Source organism: Callorhinchus milii, unplaced genomic scaffold, assembly GCF_018977255.1.
Source record: "Callorhinchus milii isolate IMCB2004 unplaced genomic scaffold, IMCB_Cmil_1.0 Scaffold4, whole genome shotgun sequence".
NCBI lineage: Eukaryota > Metazoa > Chordata > Chondrichthyes > Chimaeriformes > Callorhinchidae > Callorhinchus > Callorhinchus milii.
The window spans coordinates 15,946,952-15,959,859 of NW_024704745.1; the positions used below are offsets into that span (position 1 = coordinate 15,946,952).

Below are 12,908 nucleotides of genomic sequence, written 5' to 3' on the forward strand. Positions count from 1 at the left end.
CAGAGGCTCTTTATATCATGTTTTTATAGGATACCAGCTGTACCCGTTGCAGCTATGCTTGCAACCAGTTTCATTTAATCGGCCTTCTCTCTTTAGACTTGATCTTTGCTTCTTAGGCATCTTTATCCCTTAAGATTAAGAAAATAATAATAATAATCCTTGCATTTGATATAGCACTTTTCATGTCTTCTAGATAATAATAATAATAATCCTTGCATTTGATATAGCACTTTTCATGTCAGGAGGACGTCCCAAAGCGCCTCACAGAACACACTGTAAAGTGAATTGACTGTATATTTGTGGGCGAAATACGGCTGCCAATTGCGCACAGCAATGTCCCACAAACAGTCGTGGATTGGAGACCAATTTATTATTGGTTTTTTTGGAGGGATTATTATTAGGCGTGTGGAGTAAGGAGACTTGCCCAAGGTTTTGCCCTGCCGGGAATCAAACCAAGGTCTCTCGCTTGCTAAGCGAATGCCCTAACCACTGTGCTACAGGACTCCACGAATGTGCCATTGAACTCAATAACATTCCTTATTCGCATATTTGTACTTATATTCTTTTGGGAGGGCACCTGTTGGGAGTATTCAGTGGGAGGACTCTTGGTAGGGAGGACTCCTATTGGTATCTCAAAGTCAATCAGTTAGACATACATACAGACAGACATTTCGTCTTTATCAGTATAGTTGAAAGGTAAGTGACCTCTGTCACTACTTTGTTGCAGAATACCATGCATAGCTTTTTGGGGGCTTTATTAAAGCATTTTTTTTTATCAACGATAGGAGATCCCTGAAGCAAAATATGCCCATGACACTCCTTCCATGCAAGACCTTTCCGATGAGGTATAAACCATGTCTCTACGTCAATTGGTTATTGCATTCTTGGCAGACAGACAGACAGACATGTTGTCTTTATTATATAAAGGCAAATTGATAAAGGCCATTAAACTTGTCTGAGTGGGCTGCTAATCTGGGACCTCCTGGCAAGAGCTGGAAGCAGAGCTTGCCAAAGAAATGCTGCTGGAAGTAAGTAGCTATAGTATCATAACATTTTATAAGTTCTAATATCAGTTGATATTAAATTTAACTTTTTTATTTCACAGGTACAAGCAGTAGACCTCAGGTTTCCTTTCTGAGCCTGCTACTTATTTTCCACGTTGCTCTGTACAGTTTTATTTGTAAACTTGGAAGGTTGTATATAACTTCAACATCAAATATATACTTGAATTTTTCCACAAAATTGTTTTCTTTTTCAAGCCTGAATTTCATGGTCCACAGAATGATTGTGTCATCTTGACACAAATGATCAAAAGTCATCAGTAGTTCTTCCAGATAAGGATGGCTGTACACAACATCAGCTGCCAGAATGTAATCATAATGACACTCTGATCGTGGGAAGTTTTTTTCTAAATCCACTCCCCAGCTACGTTCCTTCACCTGTGGCTCATGTTTGCTTCGCATTTTTGTGTTTTTAGATATATTATACTGTAAATTTCCCAGTAAATGAGGCAGGTCAGTGGCAGTCACATAGGCACCTAAAAATAAGGAAAGTGTCTTTAGTATGTAGACAAGTAGCATCACAAAAACATTACTACTTATAGCAATAATTATATTTCAAATTTAAGATAATAATAATCCTTGCATTTGATATTGCGCCTTACCACATCTTCAAGATGTCTCAAAGTGCTTCACAGAATATACTGTAAAGTGAATTGACTGTATATTTTTTGGGTGGAATATAAAAACTTGCTAGGCGAAAGAAGACAAAGGTCCATCTAATTCGTCTTCCAACCTCCTTGAAGTCGCTTGACATGTCATGTCCCAAAGTATAAACTGTACCCGAGATATTATTTTCTAGGAGAAATCTATCTAATTTGTTCTTGAAACAAACAACTCTAGCTGCTTCCGCCGTCTCCCGAGGGAGCCTGTTCCACAAATTTACTACTCGCTCACTGAAATAGTGTTTCTGCAGATTTGTTCTTAATTTACCTTACTTCAATTGCAGGGCATGTTTTGTATGTAATATATTCAATTCACACCCAGTTATTACCTAAACTAGAACACTGTCTTATTGCAAAATTGGAGACTGGTTTGAGTGAGAAGAACTGTGTGTGAGTGAAGCAGAAGGAGGTATGAAAATGGAAAGGGGGGATTTAACCATCATTGTCTTATTTTCCAACCAAACAATATTATCATGGACGCCCAATTCATTTTATATATTCTAGCTAAGATTATCATTATTCTAATTCTTTATCCATTTATTTATATAAAACATTAAACCTTTGAGTAATTGAAGGTGTTAGCATTGCTCTGTTGGTACCAATCTTGCCTTTGAATCAGAAGGTTGTGGGTTCAAGCCCCATGTTGAGACTTTCAGCTCATAGTCTAGCCTGACACACCATGCGATGCTCAGGGAATAGTGCATGGTTGAAGGTGTTGTCTTTGGTACCAAAGTCCCGCCCATGGCATAATAATAATAATCCTTGCATTTGATATAGCGCCTTATTGTTAAGACGTCTCAAAATGCTTTCCAGAATATACTGTAAAGTGAATTGATTGTATATTTTGTGCATGAAAGCATCAGCACACAGCAGCGTCCCACAAACATTCATCGATTGAGTGACCAAATTATTATTATTATTTGGGGGAGGGATTATTACCCCAGAAAGCGAGTAGGGAATTTTCCCTGGTGCCAGGGCCAATAACCCCTTAGATAGAAATTAGTTAATTTATAGTTCTTTGTGGAACATTGTTGTAAATTGGCTGCCAATTTGATCATGACACTTTACAAAGTAAATCCTGTGAAGTGCTTTCAGATGTTTTAATGACATATTATGATATTTATTATTATGTGTCAAATCCAAATAATCAAAGGATCATTATATTATTATGAATAGCTGCTGGATGCCTAGTTTTGTACTATTAAACTTTTTTCATGGTGATGAATTTTTCTATTAGAACCTAACAATAAAGGTATATTTATCAGCCTTAGACACAAAAACTAGTAGGATGTAGTTATAAAAATTGATTGCACGGGTAAATGATATAATAGAAAGGGTTAATTAGTAGCATTACTCACCCAGTACACTAGTAACAATGGACACTAGTCCCGTTCCAGCTCCGATTTCAATAACGTTTCTGTCAATGAGATTACACTCTGGTTGGTTGGTTTCCAGGTAATATCACCGAACTAAAGCCTGTAGAATCATGAAACAAAAAAAATATCAATTTATTTATCACATGGTACTTTGTAGTTTTATTTATACAAACATTTTGGGCGAGACCTACTGTCAGAATTTGAGTTTGGTTTCTTATTCGTATGTTTATTTTGAAGGGCCCTTTTTTTATTCTACTGGGAGATGATTTCCTAAATGCCAGTAATTTTTTGCTTAAAAAAAAGAACTAACTTTTGGAACTTGCTGAGGATGGCCCAAGGTTTCTAACCCTTGTCATATGCATTTTGTTTAGATGTTCCCTGTGAGATACTGCAAAATAAGGCCTTTCAACGGGAACTAAGAGACTGTCCAGCCACTTTAGTGTGACAAAACCCCATCCTGACATCAACACAATGATTGAATCGTAGAAAAGCGTGTGAATGACAGCACCACCAACAAGTCCCTTCAGAGTCTACAGTAACACATAGAGCTTCTTGCATTGGGATGTCCCCATCAGGCAGAGGCTTGAGATCATGGCTGAATTCAGTTGAATTTTCAGTTTACTCCCTAGCTCACAAGTGAGTAGTACTTACCGAAGGCCATACTTAAGCTCCATAGCAGTCCATGCTCTCTGTGATTTTAATTTCATGCCCTACAAATCTGAAGAACTCCCAAGGTATGCTTTTGATTATATTAGGTATCCATTTCCTTTTCAAGATTTCTGAAGAGATTCTGTCATCTTCACTCCACTCTGAAGGAGAAAAGTGAAATATAAAAACTGATGTCATATTCATGCAGTGAATTATAACCTCATTTAACCTTTGGCCCTTCGGACCACTTGACCTTGCGGGTCGGTGATGTGACATGTCTGTATTCTTAGGTGTGTCTGAATTGATTAGCTGCAGTTCGAATGAGTGAAATGGGTCACCATTTCCATTAATAAGATGGTATGTGTTCGCGTGTGAGTGTCCGCGAGTGAGTGCTCAAGAACGAGCATCTGCGAGTAAGTGTCTGAGAGCGAGTGTCCGAGAGTGAGGGTCTGAGCACAAGCGTCCGCAAACGAGTGTCCAAGAGTGAGTGTCTGCGTGGGAGTATCTGTCTGAGCAGTGTCCTTGAGTGAGTGTCTGTGAGATCTGCTGAGATCTGATAAGTGTGAAACAGGCTTGATGGGTTTCTATATTACACATCTAAAGTGTCACACAGTTGGAGCTCTCCTTCCAAGGGATGCCTGCTACTCCAAAATTCACTCAAATGAGCCCTGGCCTGAAGCTGCTGACTATGTGGCCATCATCAGCATTCTCAACAAAGATATATATATACTATATTATCTGATATGGGGTGCGCTCTCTCTAATCTGAGGAATGTAACTCATCATGTTGATATGCCAACACATTTGCACCAGGGGATGGAAGACTGCACCTTCATGCGGATCTGAGTTCTGGGTAACCTGTCTTTGCTCTCGGTCTCATCCCAGATAATGAAGAATGGCTATTTGGATGAGGTACAGGAGAGGATATGGTGCATGTGGAACCATATATCAGCATGGATCGCGCTTTCAGCTACTGCGCCCCGAAACTCTGGAACACTTTTCCTCTATCCCTCTGCCTTTCTCTTTCCTTCTCCATCTTCAGGTTGGGCCTGAAGACCTTCCTATTTGACCGTGCCTATTTGAGCTCCCCCTCCCCCTGGCTCAGCGTTGGGCTCTGCCACTGTCAAGTGCTCTGGAAGCTACCTGGCATGAGGGGTACTATATAAATGCAAGTTTTGTTGGTGGATAAGCACTTTCAAGAGAGGCCAAGATAAAATGGAGAAGGAACAATTGAAAAATTATGATTTTAAGGTGATAATAAGAGAAATGAATTTCAACTCTGGAGCAACTACGTTTATGATTCAGTCGGTACATAGTTAGGTTTGCATTTACTTTCACTCTAACCTCAATTTCAACTTATCCTGGATGAGAACTAACTTTCTCGAGTTGAATAACGATAAGCTCTCCTGCTTAGCTCCTGTCAGCTCAGATGCTTATAGCGTCAATTTACACAGATGAGCACAGAATTTCCTTGAGCCAGTGGGGAATATCTCAGTGTCTTGTTTAAGTCTCAAGTGTCCTTTAAACTCCACATTTGTGTCCTCAGCTTTCCCCCACCTCTGCAACATCGTCCACTTCTGCTGCTACCTCTTCCCTTGAGCCAGCGAGACTTTTATCCCACCCACCTGCCCACTCTCACTGCTTGGCAGGCACTGGCCTGCTTCAAATTCCCGCCCTGCCCCACCTTTCAGCCTATCTATCCCCACTATCTGGAACTTCATCCCTGAGTCCCTTCGCCTCGGCCCTTCCCTAGTCTCTGTCAAGGTTCATTTCAAAATATTCCTCTTTGACAACAACAAAGATAGTGGGAGAGGACACGAGCTGCAGAGTTCTGGATGATCTGTAGCTTGTGGAGGGAAGAATTGGGAAAGTCAACAAGTAGGGAGACGGTCTTTGATCAACACCTCCAACGCCTTTGGCCACAACCCTCCCGAATGCTACCCCCAGCTCGAGTGCAAACGCTCGACTGTCCAGCAGCTTGAGACGTCCCCATGAAACGTATACATAAATGCAATTTGCTGTTGTTGTTAGCATATTTACTGAAAACTCAGCAGCAATCAGTGCTCTTTTCTTCATTTACTATACCTTTATTCATACTGGTCTTTTCTGTATTGTTCATGATATTTAATCCCTGCATTAGATTAAAAAGTAGAAAGTAGAATATTTAAAAATTGCAACATTTGGCACAAAGCGATCATGTTAAATATTACATTTTTGGAACATTAAATATTGTATTTTTTCATATTCCTATATCAGATCTGTTATTTTTTTATCATGATGCAAGTCATTTTTAATTAAAATGCCAGAAAGATCTCATCTCCTGAGTGATGCAGGCAGCACTGGGCAAGATGTGAGTAAAGTGGATTAAACAGGGTTGCGTATGTAGAATGGCATATTGATGAAGTCAGTCCTTGTAACGTGTATTCATAATTAGTTCAAAGAGTTTTCACCCTCTTTAAATTATTCAGATTTTCACAGGACAAATACCTGGGCATCAGTTACTCAACTAAGGCAAGTGTCACTGAGCTTAATGCTGGATTCTCGAGCTTTAACTTGATTATAGGCTTTGATGCAGGTTTTTGGTTGGCTGGCAGTCTGACACACAGAATTTTTTTGCTATGTTTCAGAGTTACTATAAAGTCAGTTATTACCAAATCACAGAAGCAGAGGTTCTGTTTTTCAATTCTGAAGTATGCAATCTTATCTAATTAAAATGAACAAACCCAACTGAGATTACAGATTAGATATAACCAAATTAATAAATTATAAAAAATAAAAATAATAAAGATTAGATATAATCCGACGTCAAAGGCACTATACAAATGTAACTTTGTTGTGGTTGTTGTAGATGAGAAAATATTTCCCCTCAGAGAAAAATATCCTTCCATTTGACACAGCGCCTTAAATGTTGAGAGGACATCTCAAATAGAAGTGCAGCCTGGCTCTGTTGGTGGTACTTTCATCTCTGAGTCAGAAGGTTCAAGCTCCACATCAGAACTTTGAACTCAGTCTAGGCTGACACTCCAATAGAGTGGGTTTCTGCATTGTTGGTGGTGCTGTTCTTTGGATGAGACATTAAACCGAGTCCTGTTCAGGTGGATATTAAAGATCCCGTGGCACTATTTGAAAAGAGAAGGGGGAGGAGTTCTCCTGGTGTTCTGGCCAACAATCCCCCAAATACAATTGGTAATTAACTTCATGACTTTTTGCAGGATATTCTATGCAAATTGGCTGCTGTGTTTGCCAATACCACAGTGAATACACTTCACAGTAAAAAATGTTGAATTGTGCCATGGGATTTTTACAGGCAGATGGACCCCAGTTTAACATATCATTCAAAGGATAGCACCTCCAACAGCGTAGCACACCCCGGCACTACAATGGGATGTCAGCCCACACTGTGTGAGTTCAAAATTCCTATGTGGGGCTTGAATCCACAACCTTCCTACTCCAAGGTGAATACTATCAACTCAGCCAGGCTGACACCTATTTTAATGTAGGAAATTTCTGGTTGGTAACTTTACAATAGGATAGAAATCTTTACCAGCAGCAAAGAAAAGGCTGCCCCCACTATCTGCATTGCATTTGTCTCACTCCCATGAACATCACTTCCCGTTTTGTGGCTAGGAAACGATTCTGAAGACATAGTTTTTTCAAAAGGGCTTTAAAATGTACTTTTTAGATTTTTTATAAAAGAGCACAAATATCAAGATTTGGAACCCACATAATCTATACTGATATTCCAATGAGGTCCTGGGGGTATCAAAGGTGCCATCTCTCAGATGAGACATTAAATTGAGGTCCCGTCTGCTTGTGCAGATGGATGTTGAAGATCACATGGAAGTACTCAAAAAGTGAAGTGAGTTTCTCCCAGTGTACTGGCCAACAATCCCCCAAATAAAATTCAGCACTCACTTCTTGGGTGTTCGTGGGATAGACTGCTGTTCACAAATTAGCTGTCCAGTTCACCCACAAAATACACAGCTTACAGTATATCCTGTGAAATGGTATCCGATGTCTCAACAACATGCTAAGGCGTTAGATCAAATGCAAGCATTATGATTTATGTTTACGTCTTTCTCAGTTCAGAAACTGAGGCTAACTGGATACTCATCTCAAAATCACATTTTTCAAATAAAAAATTGTCTATTCCACCTTTTCTTGTGACCTTGCTCAAGCTTGTTTCTGCTTTCTGCATCTATCAGTGCCTACACACACACAACGATCAGATACACCAACACTTTCATTAATCAAATACTTCTATTTTACAGAATTTTAGTTACCGAAACCAAGAGCTCTTTCCTTGCAGCAGAAGTGTCATAAATAGGTTTCTTCCAGCTCTTTTTCTTCAAGTAGATAAGCAACAGTAGCAGAAGGTTGCAGCCGTAAAAGAAGGTTCCAATACTTGCCAACAGTACCAGTGGGACAGAAAACAAATTACAACAGCTGTGAGTGGCTTGTCAGAGCAAGGTCGGATTACCGCATATGCCGTATAACTAAGTAGGCTAAATTGGGAAGTGTAACTCATTTTAGAAGTGATTATGTTTCATAGATGACAGCTACCCCCTTTGTTCAAATTGAGTGCTCTGAATCAATTTTCATAGTAATATAGCTTAAATATCTACTGCCAATGTATACAACAGCGGTTTGCTCTCATTTGAACAAAAATCTGTTATATCAGAGGCATTAAACCCTGCAACGGTAAACTTTCAACTGAAGTATAATATTCCATAAGCTCAGACATGCTTACAGGGGAAGCTACATAAGGAAATTGGAGTTGTAACTGTTAACTGCTGTGTGAACTGGTTTTCTGTTTGGTCCTCATGAGATAGGAACTATGTTAAATAGCTAGAATTCTAAGGATGTCTTGTAAAATACAGCTGACACTGTAGTTACTAAATTAATGCCTTTTCAGAATTTATAATGAACTGTTCCTGTGTGTTAACATTAGTAACGTGTGAATCATCTTGATTTGTCCTGGCTGCTAGTACAATAAAATGTAGATGTTACTCTACATTCTCGCCAGACTTCACTAGCTCATCAACTTCAAGATTCTCATACATCCCTACGATTACTGCATGCTCTGTCACCTCCCTACCTCTCTGATCTGCTTACCTCCCACTCTACCATTTGTCACCTGGCTCCAGTCTCCTGCTTGTTCCTCATCCTCTTTGCTCCACCATCAACATCCGTGCTTTCAGCCACTACGCCCCGAAACTTTGGAACTACCTTAATCCCTCTGCCTTGCCCTCTTCTTCCCCTTTTTAGATTACACCCAAAGATCTTCCTCTTCAATCGTGCTTAGTTATGGCCCCCCCCAGCTTGGCCTCAAGCTCTGCTTCTGTTAAGTGCTCCGAGACACTACCCTCGTGAAGGTCCTTATGTAAATGCAAGTTGTTGTACATGAAGGGATATAAAACAAGGATTTGTTGCAGATCTTCTGTACGGTCGGATCATAGAGGCATAACAGATCGTGTGAGAATGAGGAAGTTCTTACAGGAGAAGCTGGAGACATTCTTGAGGAGAAAATGTATTATTAAAAGACCTGGAAATCTTAGCATTCCATCAGCAGTGCTAATCCCTACAAAGAGTGAATAAAATTAACTTGCATGTTAACTTTCTGTTAAGATTGTCCAAAAGATTACAGAAGTTTTATTAAAATAGAAGGCATAAAGCAAAATGACAAATCAAAATAAGCCTTTATTTGCTACTATTCCATCATAGGAGTAAATGTCTTCTGGTTGCCAGTTGCTCCTGGCCCATCAGATAGGTCAGATATGTGAATTGCAATTTGCTGGGTATTGTAAGTGTGTTCATTTCCAACTTTTTCTACTGCCAAATTTTTGAAATTCTAGAAGTATAAACAAGAATTATAAATAATCCTTGAGTAATTAACTTCAATCAGTTTGTTTCCAAGTATCCTTGTTTGGACATAATTTGTCTTGATGAAACTTGTGTTGATTCTAGTTCCTTGAGTCTAGTTAGATTGAAGAGGTTTTCTTTTCTTATTACCTGTTCTCTGGAGTGATGGCATCATAAAATAATCAATAATACAGTGGCCTTCAAGCCAGAGTCAACCACAGTGGTTCAAAGCATCATGGTGTTTGCAAGACAAAGCACAATGCATCAGACAATAGGAGGTGGGAAAGAGTTGAACTCCACATGATAAGTGAATTAACCGACACAAATTTTCCTACTGATCAAGTACTCGATAAATTGCAAACAAATCAGTCTTAGTTGGTCACTCCAGCATTCAACCTTCTAGTCACAGAAGAGAGGGATTTGCATTGCAGAAAAAAACTCCTAATGATGCTGAAAAATTACATATAAAAGTCAGTCCATACAGATCTGAGCTGAAGAGAATAGTTAATTTCCTTGGAATGCCATATTTACAGATAGTGCTGTGTAACAGCAAAATCATTGCACAAACAACAATTTAGCATTTTAATATCAACGTTTTTTTCTTGGATTTCCTCTGGCTCCTTTCAACTTTCCTCTTTTTCCAAAGACAGATCTAGCCGTTATCATTTTAGCAGCCCCCTCATCCTCCTCATCCCCTGAGCTGCTGCTCATATCAACAGCTGTATTGTCATTTTTATTTTCTCTTCCTTTCATTTGCTTCTCTAAACTTCTGGCATTCAACCCAAGCCTTTTGGAATTTGTCGCTTCTACTTCAACCTCATCCTCCGAAGGTGGTGCCTCGGCCAGGCTTGCAGATCCAATAAAACCTCCACTGCAAAGACCTTGTGGAGATTTCTGTGGCTTTTGCCTTTTCCTGGTCTGTGATTGAGAGCCACTGGCTCTTTCTTGGATAGCCATTGCCTGTTCTCCACCTCGCTTTTGCCCTGTACATTTGGTAGCCTCCCCCATTGCAGCAGTTGCTTCCTGCACCTCTGCCAAAGTTTCTTCACGATCCTTCCTTAAGATGCAAGTCACAGCTCTGCGCAGTCTCTGGCTTTTTATTGCTTGTTGCTCATGACGCTCTACCCTGAAGAACGTATCAATACGTTGCTGAGTCTGTAAGAGAAATAAGTATGTGATCATCCATAATTTTCCCTTTTCATCTGCAATAACCCTTTTTTTTGTCCCTTTTCTAAACAATCTCCCTTTTCATCTGTCCTCTTCTGAAGGCCTTGGTTCTGGCTGGGACATGGTTTTGCATGGGGACCAGCTGTGGGCTGATAATTCACCCAAGTGGCCATTCTTCATGTTTAAACCTAGACTGTGAGCGTGGGAAATGGGAGGATCACATATGAACCTGATCTTAATTTTATCTACTGATTCTACATGTGCACTTTCAGGCCTGAATTACTGGAGAGTAAAGAAACAGGAATCTGGATGACACAGATTAACTCCTGTGTTTGCGTGTACGGCATTTACTGCATGTGAAAGTAATTTGTTGCACGATACATTTTGAGACTTGATGTGATAAAATGCTATGTCAAATACAAGTCGAATGTATCTTACCTAGATGTTCTGTCCTATTTCTTACCATTCGCACATCTTAAAATGCATCCTGTAAAATGAAACATGATTTTCATTCACATACATACCTGATGGACATTAAGTTTCTTTATTATGGGTAAAAGAATGTCATCAATCTTTGTCTTGTTCCAGCTAAAATAATTCTTACAAAAATTGCAGGAAGTTAAAGATCAAGTTTATGAAGTAAAATGCAGCCAAATACTATAACAGCTATGCTCCCAATAGAAGCATAATAGGGATACAACCCATATTTAAATAGGGCAAATAACTGTTCTCAAGTTGTTCCATTATATTGAGAAGCAAAGACAATCCATTTAATGTAAAATCATTTTGCATTATTTAAACTTGCTCAGCTTTAAGTTATGGCAGAATGTCCCCCAGATTGAGATAAAGTCCAGCATAAAATTTCAAAACAGGACTTTCTGAAGAGTAAGCAAATAACATTTCTGGACGACTGATACTGCAATAAAGCACTTCTAGAATTTCAATCTTCACTATTAACTTTCCAGTCTATCACACAATTCTCTAACTAGAACCATCTAACAACAGAGCAGAATGTATGTTGCTGAATAGCAGATGACTTTAAAACAGGTTGACAAATAATATTGGTTAATATAATATGCATCTATTTTGCAAATGATGGAAATACTATTTTAGTTTTGATTAAATATGCCGGAAAAAAGGATATTCCCTGATCTGGTCCAAGTCGGGTTTTCCCCACGAGAGTAATTCCTTAGATTCATCTACTGATGGTTTCAGATATGCTTCGGCTACTGCTGCATTTGGAAACCCTGGAGAAATCTTCAGTTCTCGCAGCTTTTTTTTCACTTTTGTATCATTGGGATTACTTTGCAGTCTCTTATTGTTTTGGGCTTCATTCCACCAGTCTCTAAAAGGCAAGTTCATCAATTCAACATTTTGGAACTCAACATGCAATTATTCAACACGTTCATTTGATACCAAAGCATTTAACATATTAGCAGGTGTGTAATAGGCCAAAAGACTCCATTGCCATAGAACTCAGACTTGTAGTAGGCCAAAGGCTCAATTGCTATGAGCTGATGAAATAACTCATGATCACAAGAGTTAGTACACAAGCAAATTATTGACCATTACAACAATCAAAGACACTATATTCATACCAACTTTATTTTCCAACTCACCACTTGATGGAAAGTATTCTAAAATGGGATTAAATTCTAAATTTATAAGGTCATCTCACAATTATATCCGAACTTGATATACCAATGAATCATGCAGCTGATACGACTGACTTTCTAGAAACATTGAAACAATGTTCGCTAGCTAGTACATTGACATAAATCAAGACTTTTACTGTTTCAATTTTAATCAATTCTGGGAGCTCAGTTTTAATATACAACAAAATTAAATTTATAGAGTGCCTTTCACATCGGGAGGACGTTTCAAAGCAGTAATTTAATAATTTTTATTATTAACTTTTTATTTATTTAATAATAAAAATTATTATTATTATAATATAAAGTATTGAATAGGACAATAGCATTTTATATACAAGCACCGATTTTACTGCCAAATTGTGGATGTTATTTAATTTGAAGTAATTCTGTGTATGTATGAGTTAGAGCTGACAAAGCTCTTTCCAACAAAGGGGGATTACATAGATTGGATGTTCACATAGAGTTATATGTGAATTTA

The 12,908-nt window shown here is 38.7% G+C and overlaps 2 protein-coding genes across 2 annotated transcripts in view; both read right to left on the reverse strand.

Moving 5' to 3' along the window:
• Window positions 1–1,079: 1,079 nt before the first annotated feature.
• LOC103177419 lies at window positions 1,080–8,202 on the reverse strand. The gene is given in 5 exon segments (XM_007891559.2): window positions 1,080–1,537; window positions 3,082–3,199; window positions 3,751–3,908; window positions 5,832–5,877; window positions 8,030–8,202. Coding segments are annotated over 4 exon segments (726 nt in total). The 5' UTR covers window positions 5,866–5,877; window positions 8,030–8,202; the 3' UTR covers window positions 1,080–1,121.
• Window positions 8,203–9,426: 1,224 nt separating this feature from the next.
• The window catches only part of ercc5 (excision repair cross-complementation group 5), a 42,184-nt gene continuing 38,702 nt past the window's right edge, over window positions 9,427–12,908 (reverse strand). The window contains exons 26-28 of the mRNA XM_042334069.1: window positions 11,920–12,120; window positions 11,300–11,384; window positions 9,427–10,763 (exon numbers count right to left, since the gene is read on the reverse strand). Of these exons, the coding sequence (XP_042190003.1) occupies window positions 10,197–10,763; window positions 11,300–11,384; window positions 11,920–12,120 (853 nt within the window). The 3' untranslated portion in view covers window positions 9,427–10,196. The remainder of the gene's footprint in view (window positions 10,764–11,299; window positions 11,385–11,919; window positions 12,121–12,908) is intronic.